This window comes from Canis lupus, chromosome 1 (assembly GCF_011100685.1).
Source record: "Canis lupus familiaris isolate Mischka breed German Shepherd chromosome 1, alternate assembly UU_Cfam_GSD_1.0, whole genome shotgun sequence".
NCBI classification, from domain to species: domain Eukaryota; kingdom Metazoa; phylum Chordata; class Mammalia; order Carnivora; family Canidae; genus Canis; species Canis lupus.
Window position 1 is genome coordinate 48,425,639 of NC_049222.1, and position 23,836 is coordinate 48,449,474.

The window sequence follows — 23,836 nt, forward strand, 5'->3', positions numbered from 1 at the left end:
TCACACTGGTCTCTGCCCCTCATATCCCTGAAGCCATGGTGATATGCTGGTGTCACAGTGTGGTGGGTTCTTTCAACCTGGTGTGCTTGCTCACTCACATATTTCATACCGTTGCCCCACCTCTATCTGTTCTTCATTATTCCTTCAACATCTCTGGCTGCATTCTGCTGTCTGTGTTACTGTATAAAATTGAGAGCAGTAAATCTGTACTTGAACATATTGGATATTAGTCCATTTGTTTGTCTTTTGGTTCACACACTGAACTAGTACCAAGAGTGAGTAGAACTGAAGGCTAGTAAGGAGTTGGGTAGAAAGGAGGGGAGACAAGATTCAGAAGGAAGCAGGGCAAGAGAGGAGAATAGGAGAGCAGTGGGTGCCGCCCTTGAAGGGGAAGGGAGGAGGGCAGTCGGTAAGGAGCAGTGCCTGGAGAGGGTGGGGTAGGTGTACATGGGGTCGCCTTCTCCAGGAAGGAGATCGTGGTCTCTAAGGCTCCCCACCATGTGCACAAGTTTATAAAACCTGTACTCAGACTGAATGTTGAAGGGAACGGACATGAAGAGCTTGCTTCTGTCCTGGGTGCCTAAATTCCCCACTAAAAATAGGACAGAAGAAGCAGGCCAGGAGTGCTGTAGGGCGCAGAGGCTGCAGCCTCCCAGACTCCGTGCCAGCCAGGAGCCTGGCCCCGTCCCAGTGCCAGCGTCTCCTTACCGTTCACGTCCAGCTCATATAAAACGCAGACAGACTTAAGTGCTTGCAGTCCTCTGGGAAATAGGACGTTTTATTTTATTTTTTTTTTTTTTGGACGTTTTATTTTTGTAGTGAAGAGAATCAAAAAGTTATAAAGCCCAGCAGCAGATCACCAGTGTGTATTCCATGCTCCCTTGGTCTGTGGTCTCTGAGTCCCCAGTGCTTATGAGGCCACACCAGGGTGTCTCCGCTTTCCCTGCTTTCAGGGAGTTTATAAACCCTTTTGGGTGACAAGGCAACTTAACACTTGAAAAGTTCAGTAAAAATGTCAAGATTTTAATACCTCAAGACAAAAATAGAAGCCATGTCACAAGGCAAATATGAGTAATTGCCAACCAAATGGTACGTGTAAACGGGCTCAGAGGAGGACGAGTCCTGACTTCGGGTAGTCGGGAATTTCTCGTGAGCTCATTAACTGTTTCAAGCCTGCACGTCATTACTTCTCAGAATGCAGCCCAAGGGCCACCTGCCCACCGATCACCTGAGGTTTTTATCTAAATACAGGTTGCCAGGCCTGCCCTTTATCCCCATCCAGCGAGGCCTCCAAGTCTACAGCTGCCGACACCCAGCTGCCATTTGGGCTCCCAGAGCCTGTGACCTGCTGTTGTAGGTGTTCTCCAGGCAACTGAAAAGACACCCTCCTCAAAATTACCAGTCTGTATTTCTGTAACTGAGAGTGGTTTTTTTGTTTTTGTTTTTAGCAAATATCTACGATTTTCTAAAAGGAATCCTTAGAGCTTTTGTCCTCCTAGAAATTCATATGCTGGGGATGCCTGGGTGGCTCAGCAGTTGAGCACTGCCTTCCGCCCAGGGTGTGATCCTGGAGTCCCAAGATCAAGTCCTACATCAGGTTCCCTACATGGAGCCTGCTTCTCTCTCTGCCAATGTTTCTGCCTCTCTCTGTGTGTCTCTCATGAATAAATAAATAAAATCTTTAAAACAAAATTTATATGTTGAAGCCCTTTCCTGCAATGCTACTGTATTTGGAGACAGGGCTTTCAGGGAGTGATGAAGGTGCAATGAGGCTGTCAGGGTAGAGTCTTACTCCAGGGGGATTGGTGGCCTTGTAGGAAAAGAGGTAGAGATCTTTGTCTCTACAGACACACTCTTAAGGAGAGGCCATGTGAGCACACTGCGACAGGGTGGCTGACTGCAGGTCAGGACCTGATCATGCTGGCACCCTCATCTCCGACCTTAGCCTCCAGAACAGACACCTAAGTTTCTGTGGTTGGAAGTAACCCAGTCTGTAGCATTTGGTTTCAGCAGCCCAAAAGGAGTAGGACATGAGTAAAGGAAATAAGCAAATGGCCTGCCATATAGCAGCTGTGAAATTGTGGATTAGCCAGTAGGTCAGGAGCCGAGTGAACAGCACATAACTGAATTTCCTCAGGCCGGTGAATGGGCTCTGTGCTTATGAGCACACACGAGTTTTCTGTGGATTTACATGCTTTCTGGAACCATGTCCAGGAATCTTTTGACTAAGTGATTCCTCAGGTTTACATAAAGCGCTACTCAGGGCATGTGAATTAAGCCTTTTTATCTGACCAAACTCAGGTGACACCACCCTAGCTTGCTGTATTTGCAGGTCATGCCTTCTGATAGGGAAGTAGTTGAAGAAGAGGGTGATGTGGGCCTATACCAGCCTGCTTCCAGGTAGCATACCAAGCCATTCTCCTCTGCCTCCAGGGGCCTCCGATCGGTCCCTGTCACAGATGTCCACTCCATATGTTCAGAAACATATTAGCAAACTCATCCTTTCAAATGTAAACAGCTCTTTTGAATGATAAACTCAAAGTCCATGAGTTATTTCATTGCAGTTGGACAATTCAGCTTTTTTATGACCTGGCAAGATTCTTGGAGCCTTGAGGGAATGAGGGTTTTGTCAGCAAAACAAAGTGATTCTGAAGCTGAGGTACCTACAGTGAAGGCAGAACAGGGTTTGGGGAGTGAAGGGACGTGAGGAGTGGGAGGGAGGCAGCAAAGGAGAAGGTTCTCAAGGAAGTGTCAGACATGACCTTCATCTATTCTGCAGTTTCATCGTGGCCCAACCTCTGTGCACACCATCTTCAGCCTTCTGCCTGGTGGCCGATGGTGAAAATTGTCTCAAGCGACTTATGTTCAGGCACCCCCAGTAGAGCCCAGGGCTGCCACAGACAGGCCTCCTGCACAGCACTACCTTCCAGCTACTGCTCGAAGGAGGCCAGCATAAACTTCTGGGAGTCCCCACAGTGGACCCAACCTGTCAGGTCTCTAGTCCAGAGCAGGCCCAAAACCAGCAGAGGCCTTGGGAGGCCTCAGGTCAGAAACAGGTTCTTGAGGAGCCCATGAGTCAGCAAGCCCCTTGCTGGGCCTGGGTCCCCCGGCTGCCTGCAAACCCACGTGAACCCAGATGGATGCCTGGTGTGCTGGGAAGTTCCCGCTTTTGGCGCAGTAAACACTGCCAGACTATTCTGTACGTTCCAGAGGCACTGAAATTCCGTGCCTGCTTTGATAACAGTAGAAGTTATTGCCTCCTTTTGCTTAGAAAATGTTACAGCATAAAAACTTTAAAGGGAAACCATACTCTGGTGCTTTCTCTTTCAACCTCTGAACTTAACATGCTGGCCTGTAGAGTCGATCCGTCCTGGAGTTTCCAGTGATAATGATCCTCATTACTGTCTAACTGATAGCACTTTCAGACTCTGCTGGTTGTGTCTCACCAGATGAAATCTACGGAAACAGCTTGATCTCCGCCATGCTGGACAGCTGCAACTGCTCGGACTCCAGTGACGTAGAACTGAGTGACGACTGGGCTGCCAAGAAATCCCCCAAAATCTCCCGAGCTAGCAAGTCACCCAAACTCCCAAGGTAATCTCACCACCCCCATCCCCTTCCCCAGGGCTGTTCTTCTTCATCTGTGCTGCTGCAGCTGTCTGCGTCATATCTGCAGCAGAATCCCATTGACGCCGACACCAGAAGAGCCCTGCAAGAGGGCATCCCTGTGCCTTTCATCTGGAAGGTTTGCCGGTGACAATGACAACTTTCCTTTCTTCTCTCCTCTGGATAGAAAAATGCACCCCTAGGAAGTTTGCTAAGCCCTCAGAACTCCTCAGGGTCTGTACTAACAGTGGGCGGCATGGGGTGGCCATAGCCCTGGCTTGCTCGTTTGCTCTCCCAGTTTGAGAAAAGCAAGAAGGTTTTACAGTGAGTGTGATGTATGTAGGGCATTGGAAAGAATGCCAAATTAAATACCCTACAATGCTATAATTGGAAATAAATCATAAACTAAAAAAAATTCATATGCCAAAGGGTTGTCCTCAAAAATGGCAGAAAATTAAGAGCGGATAGTTAAGAGCCCCCTCCACTCCTGGCTCCACTTTCGAAGGCTCTATGACCTCAGGTATAACCTGGACGGGATCCATGACCCCGGTGCCAGTTTCTGTATCTATAGAAGGTAAAGGCTGGGCCAGATCTTCACTAAGTTCTCTTTAGCTCCAGAATTCTGTGATGCTCTGCAAAATTGAGATTTAAGTCATGTGCAGACACTACCTGCCCAGACCTCAAAGACGTGATTTACTGTGCAGTTGATAAAGCAGAGTATCTACCATCCAGTTGAAGATAACATTTCCATCACCCTGAAAAGTTCCGCGTGCCCCTTCCCATTCTATCCCCACGCCCCAGAGCAATCACTGTGGAAACTTCTGTCACCACAGGCTAGTTTTACTTTTCTTGAACTTCACATAAATGGCACCAAACAATACACACCCCTTTTTTATTTGACTTTTTTTGCTCAAGATAATGACTGAGATTCATTTGTGTTGTGTGTGTCGGTAGTTTTTCTTTCTTTGCTCGGTGATTTCCAATTTGTTTATGCTTTTTACCAATGGTTGCTCTTTGGTAGTTTCCAGTTTGGGGCTATTATAAATAAAACCATTGTAGACGTTCTTATACAAGACTTTTTGTGGACACGTGTGCCCATTTATCCATGGTATAGACCTAGGAGGGGAGATGCTGGGCCATAGCACACGTTAACTTTATTGGAAACTGCCAAACAGTATTCCCAGGTGCTTGCACTGTTTGGAGTTCCTGCCAGCAGCGCCCAGTTGTACTGTCATTGTTAGAAAATAATTTTATCCATTCTGGTGGACATGTTGGGGTATCAGCATCTCTAGTGATTGCTGATGCTAACCAATTTTTCATATGCTTATTGGCCATTTGGATCTCCTCTTTTGTGAAGTGTCTGTGAAATGTTTTGCCCATTTCTTATTGAGTTTTTCTCTCTTCAGGTTGCAAGATTCTTTATGTATTCTATCTGTGAATCTTTTGGCAGAGATACCAACTGCCACGTATGTGATCTAATACAATATGAATTTCTTCTTTTATGATTAGTGCTTTTTCTGTCCTATTTAGGAAATCTTTGTCTACCCTTAGGTCATAAAGACTTTCTTTTGTTCTTTTCCAGAAACTTTGTAGTGTTAGCTTTCATACTTCAGTCTCTGATTAATTTTTGTGTATGGTGTATTTCCCATATAGATATCCAGCCGCTCAAGCAGTTTGATTGATTTTTTCACCTTTATTCTAAGCTTATTAAAATTGCAAATAAAATTATGAACTTTCCTACACTTCTACAGTGTTTCAGCTCTCCCGTTTATTAAAGGAGAACATTTAACCTGGAAGCAATCAAATCTTTTGCCCGTAAATGTCCCTTCAAAGTTCCTGGATGTGGCGTCTCTGGGGCTGTCCTCCTTCCTTCTGTTTTTCCCTGTGTTGAATCCTCCTACACACAGCAACCAGACTGATTGTCCCTGTACAGGGCTTTAACCAGCTCGGTCCCAATGTCCACCCAGACTTTGGGAGTCTCGGTATCAAACTCTCAAGCAGTATATGTGAGGCTCCATGCTTTTCTCTCACTGACTTCCATCAACCTTAACATATGCATTTTTCTAGCATTTTTCGTGAGGTAGACCAGCATTAACACGTGTCCCTGTGTTACAGAGGAACTAAAGACCAGAGATAGAATGTAGGATCAAGAGGCAGCAGAAAAAATGTAGATACACAGATTTTATTTAAATATTGTATCTGGTAAAAGGCTAGATAAGTCTGTTGAAATCCTAACATTGTGGTAGCAATTGTAAATCGTCATAAAGTATAAAGTGAGAAATGGCTCTTCCTACCTGCTGTTTTCCCACATGCAGAAGGCATGTGGACATTACTAAATTTATCTACTAGCCAGTAGAAAGCGAACCACAGTTAATTCTCTGAGGTTCCTTATAAATGACTCACTTGGTCTAATCTCTCTGTATTTTTAATATATATTACTCAATATGCAATTCTGTTCTTTCTTCATATTCACAAGGCAAGAGCAGGCAGGAGAGGCTCGGATAAAGGGGCCTGGCCCCTGGGGACGTGGCACCCATGGTGGCTGCCAGAGCGCGGAGGAGAGGGCTGAGGCAGTGGGTGCCTCTGCCCCTGTGGGCCTGACCCTCCCGGCCTTGTGTCCACAGGATCAACATTGAGGCCCGCAAGTCTCCCAAGCTATCCCGGGCTGCTCAGGAGATGTCCCGGTCTCCCCGGTTGCCAATGCGCAAGCCCTCCATTGGCTCGCCCAGCCTGACTCGAAGAGAGTTTCCCTTTGAAGACATCACTCAGGTAGCACCTGGGGCCCGTGCCAGTTCCATGTGTCTGATGCTCCCTTGCCCTTTGTCCCCTCCTCAGTGTATGCCTGTATGGGGGCTGAGCCCTCGGTACGTCACACCTATACTCACCACCCCAGGCTCCCTGCCTGTCACTGCCATTCCAGGTCCAGAGCATAGAGAACCAGAGCTTGACTTCCTTGCCCCCACAGCCCTTTGGTCCCCCAGGACCACCCTATCACCCAGGACCTCCTTCCCACCTCAGACACCCCTCTCTTGCCACGTGAGTCTTTTCACAGGCAGCTCTGGTTGAGACATATCCACACTTCTCTCCTCTGTTCCCTCAAGCCATTTCTGACCCTTTGGTGACTCTGCCTGTCTCTCCATCCTGGTCCCCCTCGATGCCCTATAGGCACCACAGCCTTACTGTTGACTGGCCTCTTTCTGCTTTTGTGCATTTGCTGTGCCTGGGTCACCAGGGTCACCTGGCTCACCCTCTCTGTCTCCTTGTTTCTACCAGCATGCTTCCAGGTAGAACTTGGCCTCTGTTGCACAGGTTTCCTTCCCTGGCTCAGCCACAGCAATCCCAAAGCATCTTGTTTGTAATCTCCCTTATAATATTTCTCAGTGACTTCCTTATCTGCAAATAATTGTAAGCCTATATCCTCCATTGGGTTCTAAGCTCTTTGAGGAACTGTATTTTATTCATCTTTGCTATTGCTCTTATACACAAATATTCACATATGGTTTAAACATACTGATAAACTTTTAAAAAATTTTTTTAATTGATCTGAATGAGGAAACATAATTGGGTAGTTTGTGTTCAAACTGATACCAGCACAACTGGTATTTCCAGGAGAAATACCAAGGGTAAGAATGGATTCAGAGCTAGGTATACCCTCTCTAGTTCAGTGATTGCGGGGGAAAGAAGAGGTGAAGAAAAATGTGCCCAGATTCACCTTTGTGACTTCTTTCACCTATACACACGAGTACACTGGGACACATCATCCTTGCTCCCAACCTGTGAATCTCAGCTCAGTGAACCCCCATTGAGAAACACATGCCTGACATGTTCTAGTTAGCTTCTGGTCTTAAAGAGGCTAGAATGATACAGAGAAAGTATTTCTAGCAGTTCCCACCTGTGACTTTTTACAGCAAAAATGTTAGCTTTCTTAGTTCCTAAGTGATAACAGAAAATATGAAAATAGATTGTGATTTTTTTTTCCTTTTTTTTTTCCCCACAGCACAACTATCTTGCTCAGGTCACGTCTAATATCTGGGGAACCAAGTTTAAGATTGTGGGGTTGGCTGCTTTCCTGCCAACCAACCTCGGTGCAGGTAAAAACCATGTCCTCTTCTCTGCCTGTTCTCCAAACTGGAACTGAGACTAAAAAAGACCATTCAGATGAGCTGTTATGGCACCAGAAGATTAACATGTACTTTATTTACCTCTAAACTTTGACTCTACCCACTGTAATTTCACGAAAGTTAGAATTATTACTCAAATTGGTTTTTTGCCAGCAGGGCTTTCAATTTTTTTATATAAGCCCTGACTTAGGAAAAGACTGAAACCAGCTGCAATCTCTAACAAAGATTTGATAGGTTTCTGTTATTTTTATTTCTGGCCTTTCACTGCAGGCAGGTTTTGGTACCAGTATCTTTAGGTTCTGGCATCAGAAGGTTGAGGAGAAAGCATTAAAGATTGTAAGAAGCTGGCTGTTAATATGGCTCTTTGTGGTAAATCCTTATAGATTTCACCTAGAAGTCCTGGATAAATATTGTTTCCTTGAGAAGTTTGAGACACTGAAGGAAAAAAAAAATCAAGGGAGTAAAAGCTAGGCTAGAACCTGACATTCCATTCTTTTCTGTACTCCTGCTCAAATGAGTAGAACTAATGTGTCCTGTCTACTTGGGGATGGTGAAGGAATGAAATGACAGAAGGTCCTTTTCAAAGCAGCTTCATGCCAATAGGCACATCCTGGGTGGGCTGAGGTCATGTGCTGCCCACCCTTCTCCCCCAGCCTTGCTAGATGGCCTCATCATTTGGCATACACATATCCCTGTGGAAGGCTAGGCTTGACTGTGGGTGGTGGTCCCATATTGAATGGCTCTGCATAACCTGCTAAAATGGCTTTTGACAAAATCAGAATCTGCCTATTAGAGTTGTTCCAGACACGGTTAGATCCTTTCAATTAAATAATTCTTGGGGCGCCTGGGTGGCTCAGCGGTTTAGTACCTGCCTTTGGTCTGGAACATGATCCTGGAGTCCCGGGATCGAGTCCCACGTTGGGCTCCCTGCAGGGAGCCTGCTTCTCCCTCTGCCTGTGTCTCTGCCTCTCTGTGTCTCTCATGAATAAATAAATAAAATCTTTAAAATTAAATAATTAATTAATTAATTAATTCTTGCAAACCAGATGTTACGAAGACCTATGCCCTATGTGTATCTTAAGAGACTTATTAAATTGTGCTGCATTCAAGTTTTTCATTTTGAGGTTTCTCAGATCAAAGAAAAAGAGTAAAAGTAAAACATAAAACTGCCTTTAGAAGGGCAGCCCAAGTGGCCCAGCAGTTTAGCGCCACCTTCAGCCCAAGGCCTGATCCTGGAGACCTAGGATCCAGTCCCATCTCAGGCTCCCTGCATGGAGCCTGCTTGTCCTTCTGCCTGTGTCTCCGCCTCTCTCTCTCTCTCTCTCTCTCTCTCTCTCTCTCTCTCTCTCTCTGTCTCAAACGAATAAATAAATAAAATCTTAAAAAAAAAACTGGCTTAGGAAATTAACAATAGGCTGTTCCTACACATAATGCAAAGAAATCTCTTGTAATATTTTCAACAACCTGGAATGGCTCTGATGACCACAAAAGCATATTCTTCAGTAAGGCAGCCATGCCCTGCTGATGCACAAGGGGATTCTTTTTTTTTTTTTTTTTTAAGGTAAATACTTAGGTTGATTTTATGAAGCTTTCAGACATTAAGTTTGAGAAAGTTAGTGGTTTTCAGAATTTGTGTACATGATGACAATGAAAACAGTAAAATGAATCAAATAGTAAGACTTTTTTTTAACACCCTTAATAACATAGTAAGCTATGCAAACATTTATTCCTAGGTTACATTCATTTTGATCTCTTATTTTACATCTTAAACTCTGATATTTTCTTCTGAATATAGGTTACAAATAATCTTATGTATTAACTCACAGTTTTAATACCACAAAGTTACCTGTTTTACCTTGACTGTATTTTTATCATTTAGTGTAGGATATGTTTTTTAAACTAGTTACACACTTCAGTAATGTGCACCAGGGGATTCTAATCACCATGGGATGAGTATTTTCTTACTCCCATCCATATGCTGAGAACTGTAGTATACACTGAAAAGAGGAATGGAGTCTTCATACATCTTTCCCTTCTGGATGTTGAATAGATCCACATGTTAAGTCCACAAGCACCTTGAGACAGGAGAGCCTATATGTGCCTTCAAGGTACATAGTGCTCCAGTACGAGGAATTCAAATGCCCAGGATAAAATCTTTCTGTAGGACTACAGTGAAACCATTGTCCTAATCACTGACCATTTTTTAAAAAGAGCATTTTAGCTATTACTATTCATTTGTCAAGCTAAGAGAATTTTCCACTTGATCCCTATCTCTTGGATTCTAGAAGATATGTTACATGTGGCACCCTATTAAATAATCTCTGACACTCTAATGGATTCAAAAGTGAGTACTGTTGGATATATTTTATATTGGATAGTTTGTTTCCTTCAATTAGAATTATCTGGCCCATGAAATTTTGTTTTTGATTTTTTGCTCTCCCCATTTAAAAAATATAGAATAAATTCAAAATTGAAAAGATTTGAAATGCAGTATACAGTAAAACTCTCCTCTTCACCTCTGGCCACCTAATTTTCTTCCCCCTGGAGGCAACTGATGTTATTTTTTTAATCCCTCCTGAGATTTTTTTTTTAAGATTTTATTTATTTATTCATGAGAGACACAGAGAGAAAGAGAAAGAGAGGCAGAGACATAGGCAAAGAGAGAAGCAGGCTCCACGCAGGAAGCCTGACATGGGACTCAATCCCGGGTCTCCAGGATCACACCCGGGGCTGAAGGTGGTGCTAAACCGCTGAGCCACCCAGGCTGCCCCCTCCTGAGATTTTAAATTTGACTTTTTTTTTAAATCAGGCTGAACACCAAAGAATAGCATTTTAATGCATTAATTCCTTAGCTGTAGAGAACCACCCAGAATTTTAAGCCACAATTCATATTCTTTTTTGTGGGCAAGAGAGGTGAACACATAAATAAGGCCCGTGTCTTATTGGAAAAGTTGTCTGAGCCCACAGCAACCCAAGCCAGGCCTTATAGAGAGCATTGCACCAGGGAAGGCTTGCTGGGCCATGGAGTGCCAGCCAGCAGACCACTGGGCACCAGCAGAGTTTCACAAAACAGGAGAATGACAATAATTCAAGAATTTCTACTTACCACACAGGGAGTTGTATTAAACATAAAAGTCGATGGCACAGTTTCATCCTGACTCTAACCTACCACGAAACCTAAATTCAGATTCATGGTTTTTAACCGATTTTGTCTCCTCTAAATATTTGAGTTGCCATCCAGGCATTGTCTTAAATGTCCATGCTGATGAAATAAAATCTTAGCATGTAAAGAAACAGTGTGGAAGTTCCCTAAATCTCTATCCCAATCATGAAACTGAAGTTGAAAGTCAGGAAGACAAGAAACCCAGTCCCAAGTAAAGGGACTTATTCTGTCCTGACCCGTGTCACCCATCTCTTGGGTTGCTGCAGATCCCCCTGAGCTTGGCACTCTGCTCATCTCAACTGTTTTTACTAAATTACAATTCTGACTGTAAATGAGGCTTTTAAAAAATAGATATATCCTCTCCCAGCTCATTCCAGAAAAGCATGTAAGTCTAGGACAGGTTTTTGGCATTTGAAATGTGTGGTTCTGTAGATAGACCACTTGGCAAAGTGACTGGAAATCTAAAGCACGGCTGGGGTGGCCGGCAGTTTATGGGAGGGAGATGACTATCCCCTGCCTGTGCACATCTGTCTTCTGCGGGCAGGGACCCGCACCCCCACTTCTCTTCTTGTGACTCTCCCCTCATGCATGTCCCTGTTAATGTGCTTTCCTCCTTCCCACCAGTAATCTATAAAACCAGCCTCCTGCATCTCCAGCCGCGGCAGATGACCATCTATCTCCCAGAGGTCCGGAAGATTTCCATGGACTATGTTAATTTACCTGTCTTCAACCCAAATGTTTTCAGTGAAGACGAAGATGATTTACCAGGTGTGTTCTTAGGGGGTCGTGACGGGAACAGAGTGGTAAGTAGTGGAGATTACCATGTGTCAGTCTGTGCCTGCCGCCTTGGTTTAGAAAAAAAATATAGAACTTCCTCAGTTGGTGGGTGTGGTGGCACATCACGGGAAAAAGGTCATGCTGTCTCCAAGCTTTGAGGGGAGCTACCGGAGCAAGGATGACGCTGGTGGCCATGATAGCTCATGTCCACAGAACACTCTACCATCTTGTTTTATCTTCACAGTAATCCTGAGTTATGTGCCCCGTTAGAGAAGTTACCAGGACTGATGAGAATTCCACAAAATCAGAACTAACACCGGCTCTCGTTGGCCCTAGGCTAGCCCCCATCCTTTCAGCCCCTGCCTAGAGAGCAGCATCACTCAGTGGTCCTGCAGCACCCACAGAACCCAGTGTCTCAACCCTGCCCCATCTCCGGGACAGAAAGCCTTTAACGTTCACCCATCTCTCTCCCGGTGTGCAATGCACAACTCAGTGTACAGAAGCCTGATCTGAGTTAAAGGTTGAAATCCAGTACAAGCTTTTAAAGTCCCAGTATCCAAATTTTCAAATATCTGTAGCATATTAATTTAAGTGTTTTCTAGGAGGAGGGGATCCTGTTTTGATCAACAGTACAATGATTTCTAAGTAGTCTGCCAGTTATTTCTATGTAACTGTTCTCAAAAAATACCTACCTGTAATTTTATAGATAGGAAGACTTCTCTACTTAGAACCAAACAGGGTTCTGAAAGTCTCTGGTTTCTGAGCCAGAGGAATCCTACATGAGCCACTGACTTCTTTATTTGGTGGTCCTAGAACAGGACTATGGTCCTCCCCAGGAAAGGGAAGGACACACATACCAGCTCAGGCTCTGAACTTGGGGGAGCTGTTTACCTTCTCTTAGCCCAGTTGTTTACCTTCTTCACCTGTAAAATTATTTGTATAGGACTTTCTGACAATTAGCCATCTTGGTTCTCCAGTGGTATAGCCCTCATAGGTGTAGCAGGTGTTCTAGATTATCCAAGTCCTAATCAGCAAGGTTTTGCAACCATATAAACCTGCAGTTTGGTGAAGACCTTTATAGCACGTTTCCTACAATTTCAGAATCTTGGATTCAGAAGTATCTTTTATACTTTCTCTATCACGCCCTCCCTGTGCTTCCAGATGGTGACTAACACAGCTCCCCCTAATGATCAGCCCTTGTGCTGCTCCTCCTGTCTGGGCTTCCCAGGCAGAGTGGGGAGCATTTTGTCTCAGGGCTTGCACATAATGCTGGTGACAGATTCTTCTCTTTAGCAGGGAAGACACCTGCCCTCAGAACTCCTTGCAGATGAGTGAACATCTGGAGGAGGGATCTGAACAGGAATAATAAAAAACTTGAGACAGGACCTAGATTCATGTAACCAGGAGATAGTTAGATCTCACTAGAAGGCCCCAAGGAGGGGAGAATCTGTGACAGGCACCAAGGGTGGGCTTAGCTTTTGATGAACTAGCAGCCTTCATTCTGTAGTTCTGGTAAAAGATCAGACAGCCTTTGCAATTAGCTAGTTAAATCCTGCTTCCTGCTCATGTACTAGTTGCCACGGCACTTAAAAGGCCCAAATGAGCAATTCTCATTGCCAATGCCCAGTGGTACTCTGAGCACCTGCATGTGGTCTGTAGATCATTGCTCACATTCATACTTCATTAAATCCCCTCTGTATACAAATAGGATATATTTACAGTGTTTTACAGAGGGTGGCTGTACCTTACATACTGTTTGAAATGCTAAAACAGAAAAATTAGGAAATGATCCTTCCCTAATAATGCTTATTTGCCAGAAGATTTTTTCATTGGTATCTCTACTGCATTTTACATGATTCTCTTTACAAAAACTTAATTTACATATGTACTTCAGATACACATCTGCTGTGTGACATTTCCCATATTGACCAATCCATAATTGTGGATAAACCTACCCAGGACCCTAGGCATTCTGAATGCTCAATGAAGTATCATACCATACAGTAGCTCTCTTCCTGCATGAAAGAGTGGGCTATTTTATGAATTCAAGAGTAAAAATCATCTTTAAACAGTTAAGTATTTAAAAATAAAAAAATTTTAAATTAAAAAAAAAGTGGTATTTGCCAGGGTACCATTTAGGTACCAAATTCAGAAAGTTCAAAAGTTTATTCATTGAAAAGCTTTGACAGTGCCCTTAACCAATGGACAACCAAGCTGTCCTGCAGAACTCACAAATTACCTGTGTACACCTTCCAGAAACCTTAGAGAAACTTTATATATAACTTGTGTGAAAGGTCTGGCTTTCCCCAAGCAAACACATCTCTGTCTATAACAATTGCATTTTGTATGCAAAAAGGACTGGATGAGTTGAGATGTATTACTTATTATGACCCAGTTTCATGGCACTGTTTTGTAAGCAGTCCATTTTTCTTTCCTTCCAGTGACGGGAACATCTGGTGTACCTGAGAACAATCCACCCTGCACCGTGAACATCCCTATAGCACCCATCCACAGCTCAGCGCAAGCCATGTCCCCCACTCAGAGCATAGGCTTGGTACAGTCCCTGCTGGCCAATCAGAATGTGCAGCTGGATGTCCTGACCAATCAGACCACTGCAGTAGGGACATCTGAGCACGGAAGTGACAGCACTACCCAGTACCCAATCTCCAACCGCTACTCCAACCCTGGCCAGGTGATCTTCGGAGGTGTGGAGATGGGCCGCATCATCCCGAACCCTGCTCAGTTGTCCCTGCCGCCGCCGGCACAGGGGGCGATCCAGCTGTCGGTGGTGGACCATGGAGACCGAGACCATGACCACCTGCAGAAGGCTGCCAAGGCCCTGCGGCCAGTGGCTCAGCTGGCTGCCGAAGGGGACGCAGTGGTGTTCAGTGCCCCACAGGAGGTCCAGGTGGCGAAGATGAACCCTCCACCTCCCTACCCGGGAACCATCCCCGCTGCCCCAACCACAGCAGCACCCCCACCCCCGCTGCCGCCCCCGCAGCCCCCAGTGGACACGTGCCTGAAGAAGGGTGACTTTTCACTGTACCCCACAGCGGCACACTACCAGACGCCCCTGGGCTATGAGAGGATCACCACCTTTGACAGCAGCGGCAACGTGGAAGAGGTGTGCCGGCCTCGGACGCGGATGCTCTGCTCCCAGAACACCTACACTCTCCCCGGCCCTGGCAGTTCAGCCACCCTGAGGCTCACTGCCACTGAGAAGAAGGTCCCCCAACCCTGCACCAGTGCAACCCTGAACCGCTTGACAGTCCCACGCTACTCCATCCCGACAGGAGACCCACCCCCGTACCCCGAAATCGCTGGCCCGCTCATGTCCGGCCGGGGCGCTGCCCAGAGGCCTGACAGTCTCATCCACGCCACGCTGCGCAGGAACAACCGTGAGGTGGCGCTCAAGGCAGCGCAGCTGGCCGAGCCTCCGCGGGCCCCGCCGCAGCACCCGCCCAAGCCCAAGGGCGCGGCGCAGTTCCCGGCGCGGCCCCCGCCCGCCCTGTATACCTGCAGCCAGTGCAGCAGCGGTGGCAGCGCGGGGCGGCCCGAGCCGGGCGCGGGTACGGGGGGCGTGCAGCCGGGATCAGGCCTGGCACACGCCGCCAGCACCTCACCCCTGACCTCGCAGTCATCCTACAGCCTTCTGAGCCCGCCGGATGGAGGCCGCGACCGCGCCGACTACGTTAACTCGGCCTTCACTGAGGATGAGGCACTGGCCCAGCACTGTCCGGTAGAGAAGCCCTTGAGGCACCCCACGCTGAGCGAAGCTGCTGTGGCCGTGAAACGGCCACCCCCTTACCAGTGGGACCCTGTGCTGGGGGAGGACATTTGGGTCCCTCAGGAAAGGACAGCCCAGACTGCAGTGCCCCACCCCCTGAAACTGTCCCCTCTTATAGTAGGTCAGAGCCAGCACCTGGACGTGTCCCGAGTGCCCTTTGTCTCGCCGAAGTCTCCCGCCAGTCCTACTGCCACGTTCCAAACAGGCTATGGGATGGGAATGCCGTATCCAGGAAGCTATAACGCACCCCCTATGCCAGGAGTGCAGACTCCCTGCTCCCCAAAAGATGCCCTGTCCCCAACGCAGTTTGCACCACAGGAGTCCACAGTGGTCCTACAGCCAGCCTACCCACCCAGCCTCTCCTACTGCACCTTGCCCCCCATGTATCCAGGAAGCAGCACCTGCTCAAGTTTACAGCTGCCACCTATCGCCTTGCACCCCTGGAATTCCTACAGCCCTTGCCCGCCTGTGCAGAACCCCCAGGGCACTCTGCCCCCCAAGGCACACTTGGTGGTGGAGAAGCCCCTCGTGTCCCCACCGCCCACCGACCTCCAAAGCCACTTGGGTACAGAGGTGATGGTAGAGACCACAGACAACTTCCAAGAAGTCCTCTCCCTGACAGAAAGTCCAGTCCCCCAGCGGACAGAGAAGTTCGGAAAGAAGAACCGGAAACGCCTGGACAGCCGTGCCGAGGAAGGAAATGTTCAGGCCATCACTGAGGGCAAAGTGAAGAAGGAGGCAAGGACTTTGAGTGACTTTAATTCCCTGATCTCCAGCCCCCGCCTGGGGAGGGAGAAGAAGAAAGTGAAGAGTCAGAAAGACCAACTGAAGTCAAAGAAATTGAATAAGACGAATGAGTTCCAGGACAGCTCCGAGAGCGAGCCTGAGCTGTTCATCAGCGGGGATGAGCTGATGAACCAGAGCCAGGGCAGCAAGAAAGGCTGGAAGAGCAAGAGGAGCCTGAGGACGGCCAGTGAGCTAGAAGAGTTCAAGTGCCGGAAAGCCAGTGAGAAGGAAGATGGGCGGCTGGGCAGCCAGGGCTTCGTGTACGTCATGGCCAACAAGCAGCCTCTCTGGAATGAGGCCACCCAGGTGTACCAGCTGGACTTCGGGGGGCGGGTGACCCAGGAGTCGGCAAAGAACTTCCAGATTGAGCTGGAGGGGCGGCAGGTAAGAAAGCATGTCTCAGGGCCTGCCCAGAATGCCTGCTTTCTGGTCTTGACTGGTCTCTGGGGGTTTTTAAAAACCTGGTGAAGGCGGGGGGCGGGGGGAGGGGGATCCCTGGGTGGCTCAGTGGTTTGGCGCCTGCCTTTGGCCCAGGGCGTGATCCTGGGGACCCTGGGATCGGGTCCCACATCGGGCTCCCTGCATGGAGCCTGCTTCTCCCTCTGCCTGTGTCTCTGCCTCTCTCTCTCTCTCTCTTTCTCTCTCTCTCTCTCTCTCTCGTAAATAAATAAAACCTTTAAAAAATAAAAATAAAAACCTGGTGAAGGGTATCAGTGCTTTGGCCTTCTAGGAGCCAATGAGAAATACAGAAAACAACTGATACCTCTTAAGTGGGGCCAGTCATGGTTATAACTTACGGTGTGCTTATTGCTAGCTTTTATTTACTTTTCATCAAAGCCACTCACGTACTGATTTTTTAAAAGTTAAATGATTCTGCGAGATCCAGGAGGAGAACCAGTAGGCTCCTGCCCAGCCCCTGGCCCACCCCCAAACCATGCTCTCCCTGTCGTGTGCTCCCCAGCTGTTTTTTCTGGCATTTGACACTCCCTTTCTAAAGGACATGTTCTCACTTCTGTTTATTGATTTTTTGGTTTTTTACATCACATATCGACTTCTTCCTGAGGAATGTGAGGGTTTGTTTTCTTCACCCCCACCACCACACATACTCACGTGAACTTCCCCTTTTTCTTCGTTTGTGTAGAGTCATTGGTTATCTCATTATGCTAATGATTTATGATTTATAGCTGAGCCATGTATTATGGCTTAATTATATTTCCTTTTTTATTGTATAGTTTTCTTTTCCCTAGACATAATAATTAGCCAGTGTTTGCTCATTTCTTTGTCTTTATTACTAAGTCATTCCCTTGATTCTCTGGCATAATGTAAATCCCCTTGTGTTACATTACACACTGGGTGACTTGTCAGTTTTTCCTGCTGCAACCAGAAATGGTAACTTTAACCCTGCTGCATAACTGTTGTTCTGGCACTACACCTCTTCCCCACCCTGGGAATTCCCTTCACCTCTCGTATTTAAATCTCATTTTCATTAGTTCACTCAACAAATACCTATTGAGCACCTGCTACTTGTTGGCAGTCTTCTAAACCAGAAGTTGGTAAATGGTGACCCACAGACCAATCCGAACTGCTGCCTCTTTTTATAAATAAAGTTTTATTAGAACACAGTCATGCCCACTCACTTAAATATTGTCTAAGGCTGCTTTTGTCCTACAAGAGAGAGTTGTGGCAAAGACCCTGTAACCTATAAAGCCTAAAATGTTTGTCATCAGCCCTTCAGAGAGTTTGCCGGCCTTGCTCCAAATGCTGAAATAGAGCAATGAGGAAAATAGAGAAAATCACTGTCCTCGTGGAGTTTACCAAAAATGAAGAAAGACCATAAACAAACAAATATATGTATATAATATAGTGTTAGATGGTAACATGTGGTCACACTAAGTACTGAAATGACCAAGGAAGGCAGGCTCAGGAGATGGAGTGCCAGGGGAAGGTGGTGGACTGTGTTGTATTATCTCTGAGCAGTGACATTTGACCATAATGATTGATGTGTCTCTTAGCCATCTATTAGCCTATGGAGTCTTTCTTATACTTTTTCTCTTCTCTGTTTCCTTGGTAAGGAAACCATTTTATTTGACCTCGGGAGCTTTCCATGCTCTGAATTTTTGCTCAGTATTTTTCCACTGCAGGTTGAATATGTTTCCCCCCACACACACACCCTTTATTTCTGACAAACTCATAGTTAGATGAATAAGCTTGATCCAGAGTCACTTTGGTTGGCAAACTTGCCTCCTGGACTGTGCCGACTCCCTCCCTCGGGAGCCACCCTGATGTGGTTGTGTTTCCCACTTTGTTTTCTTTTCATGTCTTTGCTTCTCTGCCCGCCCCAACCCCACCCCAGGTGATGCAGTTTGGGAGGATTGATGGCAACGCGTACATTTTAGACTTCCAGTACCCCTTCTCAGCTGTGCAGGCCTTCGCAGTTGCCCTGGCCAACGTGACCCAGCGCCTGAAGTGAAAAGACTGGTGTCGGGTGAAGAGAGAAGCCTAGTCAGCGATGATGCTTGAGGAGTCACCCGGGGCCCCAGGTGATTGGGGCCAGAAGACACGGACAAAACTGGAAAAATCTGTCAGGCCCGGGAGACAGACTGACCTTTAGTTGTTGTTGTTTGTTTGGGCTTTTATAATCCTTTGTTTCTCTTCTTCTTTTTTTTTAAAAAAAAAAACAAAACAAAAAAAAAAACGAAAGAATACAGAAGTGTGGTATGTGGAAGCAAAGGGTGCAAGGCACCTGGTGTTCTTTAGGAAACGTAGTTGCTGTGGTAATGTCCCACTGTGTGTGCTTCTGTCAGATGCCAGGACAAGGGGCCCTTTGGAAGGAAGGTGGACCACCTTCCCGCCTGCTGTTCTTTGAGACTAGGGAGTGTGCATTATTTTCATTCTCCACACATCTAGCTTTATGACTCGTTCTTACCATAACCACTAGTGTGGAAAAAAAAAAAAAAAAAAACTCTTTAAAAAAAAAAAAGACAACCAAAAGTCCCAAAGGTACAGGTTCTCATAGGGGGCCATTTCATTCACGTTTGTAATGTTACTTCCCCAAAGGTGACTTGACCAATGATGGGTATTGTGGCAAATGCCCTGTGTTTAACTAGTAGGAGTAGGCTTTGTACAGGGGTGCTCTGACCAGGTATAAACAGAATTTGCTCGTGCCGATGGGGCGGGGTGGCAGATAAGGAAGGAGCTCCTGCACATGGACACGTGGGTGGTTTACACAGTGTGACTTAAAATAGTACAAGGGCTGTGCTTCCCTTTGGAGGATGTTTACATTGAAGACTCCACCCTGACAATCCTATGTCAGGATTCCATAGATTCAGTGGTGATTGCCTTCGGGAGAAGGCAAGAGACAAAATGGAAAGATCCTGGCATGTGGTGAGGTAGCGACCTTGTCACCTAGTGCCCTGGTGAGTCACTAGGTGCTCACTCTCTGAAAAGCAGCCTTGTCCCCTTCCCCTTTTATTGTTTAATCTGGAAAGTGTGGCAGAAGACCTGGTCTCTCACAGTGGGTAAGGGTATCGCCACACTTTCTCTCTCTAAAAATGCTGAGGATACTGATTTGAAAGCACGCCTTTCTTCTCAGCCAAATTAAAATTCAGTTGACCAGAAATGTTTTCTTATAGTTTAGAAATGTAACAAAATTGTAAGCATTTGCCAGGGTATTAAAACACAGAGGTATAGTCATCTCTTTGAAAAAAAGTCCCTCAATTATATCTAGGAGGAAAAAGTGTTCTTTATTAACTGTACAGACTGTTCACTGAGGAGATAAGCCACTGGGAACACATTATTAAAATTATAGTACTTTAGATAGCTGGTTGATTTAAAAAAAAAAAAAAAAAAAAACAGAAAATCCCCTGAGGTGATCTTTTCCCTCCTCCTCCTCCTCCTCCTCCTCCTCCTCCTCCTCCCTAGGGAACACCTTGGGCAGCATCCAGCCCTGATAACAAAGCCCAGCTCACTGTTGCCAGCTACCCACACCTGTGATGTTTTTAGGGCAGGAGCCCAGGAGCTGTCTACTGGCAGAGGGTCCTCAATTGGGATTGTGTTTGGAGCAGACAAATGAAAGACACTATAGAAAAGTCTTTTGAAAATATGTATTTTTACATTCCTTGTTTTGGTTTAAAAACTAGAGAAGAAACTGGCCCGTTCCTTACCCCATAGCAAGACGATATCACTCACCATTCTCTCCAAACCCTGAAGAAACACAGATGAGGACATCTCCCAGCTAACATCAGAGTTTTCCATCTTATATTTTAAAATATTGAACCTGATTCTTTGTGGGTAAATTCTTCAAGAAAGAATTTAGCAGTGTATTCAGAATTATATAATTCTTTTATAGGAGTTTCTGTAGCTTGGTAAGATGTTTCAATGCTTATTATTAGTTGTGCAATAATGGTTATGGCCTATTTCTAAAATAATTTAAATGCAGTTCCCCTGTTTTGTTGTCCAAGAGATAATTATTTATCTTGCTTTAATAGTGTTCTTAGGAATTATTTTGTTACTCTGTACTGGTGAGTTATGCCCATTTTATTTATTTAGAAAAATAGTGTGTTTGTAATGAGTTATTTGGTAGCAGCATATTTTGCTGTGAGAAATAAAGAGGATATGATAGAAGGTGTTTTTTCTGCTGGACAATTTGTAACTTTTCTAATTGGGAAAAAATTCCTATTAATCCTTTAAAAGTAGGTTTTGTTTTGGTTGGGGCTTTTTTTTTTTTTTTTTTTTTTTTTTTTGCATCCTTTGGTATTGATTATATACAGAGCAGATTTCTTTGAGATGACATATCCTAAAATAATATTGCCCCTTCTTTTGAACATTTTATTTTTAACTAAAAATAGAAGGTGCTATGAATGAAATGAAGAGGAAGGATGGCAGCAAAGGAAGGCATTATTGTCAGTAAGTGTCCGCTTTCCAAATTAAGGTTGGTTCTTAAGATACAGAGACCATGCAAAATTACATTTTAGAACTTTTCTTCCTAAGAACAAATAGAGGGTAAATCCTTGGAACAAAAACTGCACAAATATATGTGTGAAGAGAAGGTCAGTGTTTGTAGCAAATAACTGAACTCTCTAAATTCTGGGCTCACTCTCCAGAAGGCCTGTTGGGCACGTGGAGACAGAAGCCTGGTCTGAGGAGGTGTGCATACCTGAGGAGCAGCAGCCGCCCACTCTGTACTCTGGCCCGAAGGAAGAAGCTGTCTCATGCAACTCATTCTTACGTGTCTGCAGCGCCTGTGATGTGGTATCTCTTAAGGTGACAGTGATGGTTTCACTTATTTTAAAGATCGTTTTCATTCCGTCTCAATTTATTAAATACTACTAAAATCAGTACTTTTAAACAGCAGAATTCTACACACTTCATGCTTATTAATAGCAACTTACAAATATTGAGATACCTCATCGAACCGCTAAAGGCATTAGCCTAGTCAACTACATAAAGAATCCATGCCTTTTTGAGGGAAGTAGTGCATAAAAAAACATAAAACCAATATTAAATTTGTTTAAACTCTAACCTCATCAAACCAAAGGCATAGATTTGTGTACAGTATATGGACTGAATGTACCTTTCTAAGAAAAATCAGTGCCGGGGAAGCAGGAAAATGTCAAGGCCTAATGGCAGTATGAATCTGGGTTTTGCAGGTTAGCCTTTTGCCCCCATGTCCATTGCCCCCTGGTTGCATGTCCCACGAAGATATGCAAAAACACATATATGCATCCTGTAATCCTCCTGACTCTGGGGTCAGACCTGCTCCGCCAGCCTCTATTTGTCTGTGAAATGAGGGGGACGACGTAGCCTGACCAAAATTCTAAACTCCCATCCAGCTTTAATAGCCTGAGGGCTCAAAATGTGACCATTTCCTCATTCCACAAACTTGGAAGGTATGTTTCAAAATAATTGCCTTTTATAGAGAAATCTTTCTTTTCCAGCATTAATGAGCTATCTCATGAGTGTATACCCATGCATAAAATAATCTTTAGCAGGTTCACCTCTAGAAACAACTGCTTTTGGAACCCTGTTTGCATAAAATCACACAAAAGCACCTATTCCAGGTAAGACACAGGAACCTCCCCATGTGTGTGTCCTGCTCCATGGACACCCTAGAGAACAGCCTGAAAGTAAGTCACCATTTGCCCCCAAAAACTATAGAGTGGGTTGAGAAAAGAACAAAGGAGTACATGCCCAGGCTGGTTTGAATTCTTAAGTGTGTTCAACAGTGTGACACTATCTTCAAGTTGAAAAGATTGTTTTGAAAGGAACCCATCGTGTCCCTGTGTGGGCGGTCTATCCACTGGCCAAGTCAATAGTTGTGAACAAGTTCGTTAAGACAAAATGTATCAAAAATGTTTGAGTTCCTGGGATTTTGTAATAGCACACAACTCGGATCTCGTCACCATCTGTATTTCCTTCGCTCCGGCTGATGAAAATCTGAAGGGTCGTGGCTTACTTTTTTTTTCATTTCTATGGCTTTGTGCAATTTTCTTGTAACTTATACCAATATTTTCTGTTTACAAGTTCTTTTAAAGGGGAGGGGTAGGGTTCTAAGATCCTGTTGTTTGTTGTAGATAAATTTTTTTTCATATTGTAGAAAAGCATGGGTTATGCGTTTGACTGAAAAAGGCACTGTATCATTTACCAAAGGGGTATTGTTTTTGCATTTGTTTATAAATGCATTATTTTGGTACTGTAAATTTGGACATAATTTCTGAGTTTGTTACTACTGGCATTTCCTTTTTTTCCTTTTTTTTTTTTTTTTTTTAAATGTAAGTGCACGATGCAGGTGCACAGGTCCCAGACCAAACCAGACCACCAGCATGTTCTTATCCAAACCTTGGGAATAGCGCCGCTGCTTTGTGCACCTCAGTCCCTCCAGTGTTGCTTTGTTTGTTTTTCAATTTCAGCATCCTGCTTTGTTTTACTTTCCAAACAAGATCTGTTGAGATCCCCACTTGCATTCTAACAAGCTCGCCCTTATTTGCCTCTCTTCTGATGTATTTTGTGTATTAGATGGGGAGGTATTCTAGAAGGCATTAATGGTTTGCATTCAAAATGACGTGGTTTGTCCAAATTATTTTCTGTCTTTATTACTGAGATGGATTATCTCCTTATTTTTTTCTTGATGATTTGAAGTTGTAAAAGTTGTCCAGCTATTGCTTAATAAAATTTTGCAGATCAAAAAAAAAAAAAATCACTTGTGTTCGGAATTCAGGGATGAGTCTTGAGTCCCCTGAGAAGGTATCACTGCTCTCTATTGGCATGAGCCACCATCCTCCCATCCTCTCATTGATCCCTGGGGTTACTGCCAGCGTTACCTGCACACCCTGGGATCCTTACCATTGTTGCTGTTTTTTGAGAGTTCAAAGGTCATGCTGTCTTCTTGATGAGTTAGTTTTGTTTTTCTTGTGTTCTAAAGACAAAATTCAGGATGCATCTGTCATAGCACCTACAAGGTCAGAGATGTTAGATACATTGACACCTTCTCTGTTACTTTGTAGGAAATGATAAAAGCAGGTTTCGAGTGACTCTACTATCAGTGCTAATATACCTGTTCTTATTCTGGTGAGTTGTAGCGCACCTCCTTGCTCTGCT

General features: G+C 45.1%; 1 protein-coding gene and 1 long non-coding RNA gene across 7 annotated transcripts in view; one reads left to right on the forward strand and one right to left on the reverse strand.

Moving 5' to 3' along the window:
* Nucleotides 1-20,139, forward strand: part of TULP4 (TUB like protein 4) — a 222,615-nt gene extending 202,476 nt beyond the window's left edge. For 4 of the 5 annotated variants that reach the window (XM_038526439.1, XM_038526441.1, XM_038526440.1 and 1 more), the window contains 7 exons: nt 3,450-3,594; nt 5,013-5,072; nt 6,231-6,375; nt 7,604-7,697; nt 11,515-11,658; nt 14,109-16,624; nt 18,594-20,139. In XM_038526439.1, coding sequence (XP_038382367.1) covers nt 3,450-3,594; nt 5,013-5,072; nt 6,231-6,375; nt 7,604-7,697; nt 11,515-11,658; nt 14,109-16,624; nt 18,594-18,710 — 3,221 coding nt within the window. In that variant the 3' untranslated portion in view covers nt 18,711-20,139. The remainder of the gene's footprint in view (nt 1-3,449; nt 3,595-5,012; nt 5,073-6,230; nt 6,376-7,603; nt 7,698-11,514; nt 11,659-14,108; nt 16,625-18,593) is intronic. The other variant, XM_038526443.1, reaches the window with a different exon arrangement.
* Nucleotides 20,140-20,954: 815 nt separating this feature from the next.
* Nucleotides 20,955-23,836, reverse strand: part of LOC106558715 — a 30,314-nt gene continuing 27,432 nt past the window's right edge. For both annotated transcript variants that reach the window (XR_005353744.1, XR_005353745.1), the window contains one exon: nt 20,955-23,690. This is a non-coding gene — a long non-coding RNA (uncharacterized LOC106558715). The remainder of the gene's footprint in view (nt 23,691-23,836) is intronic.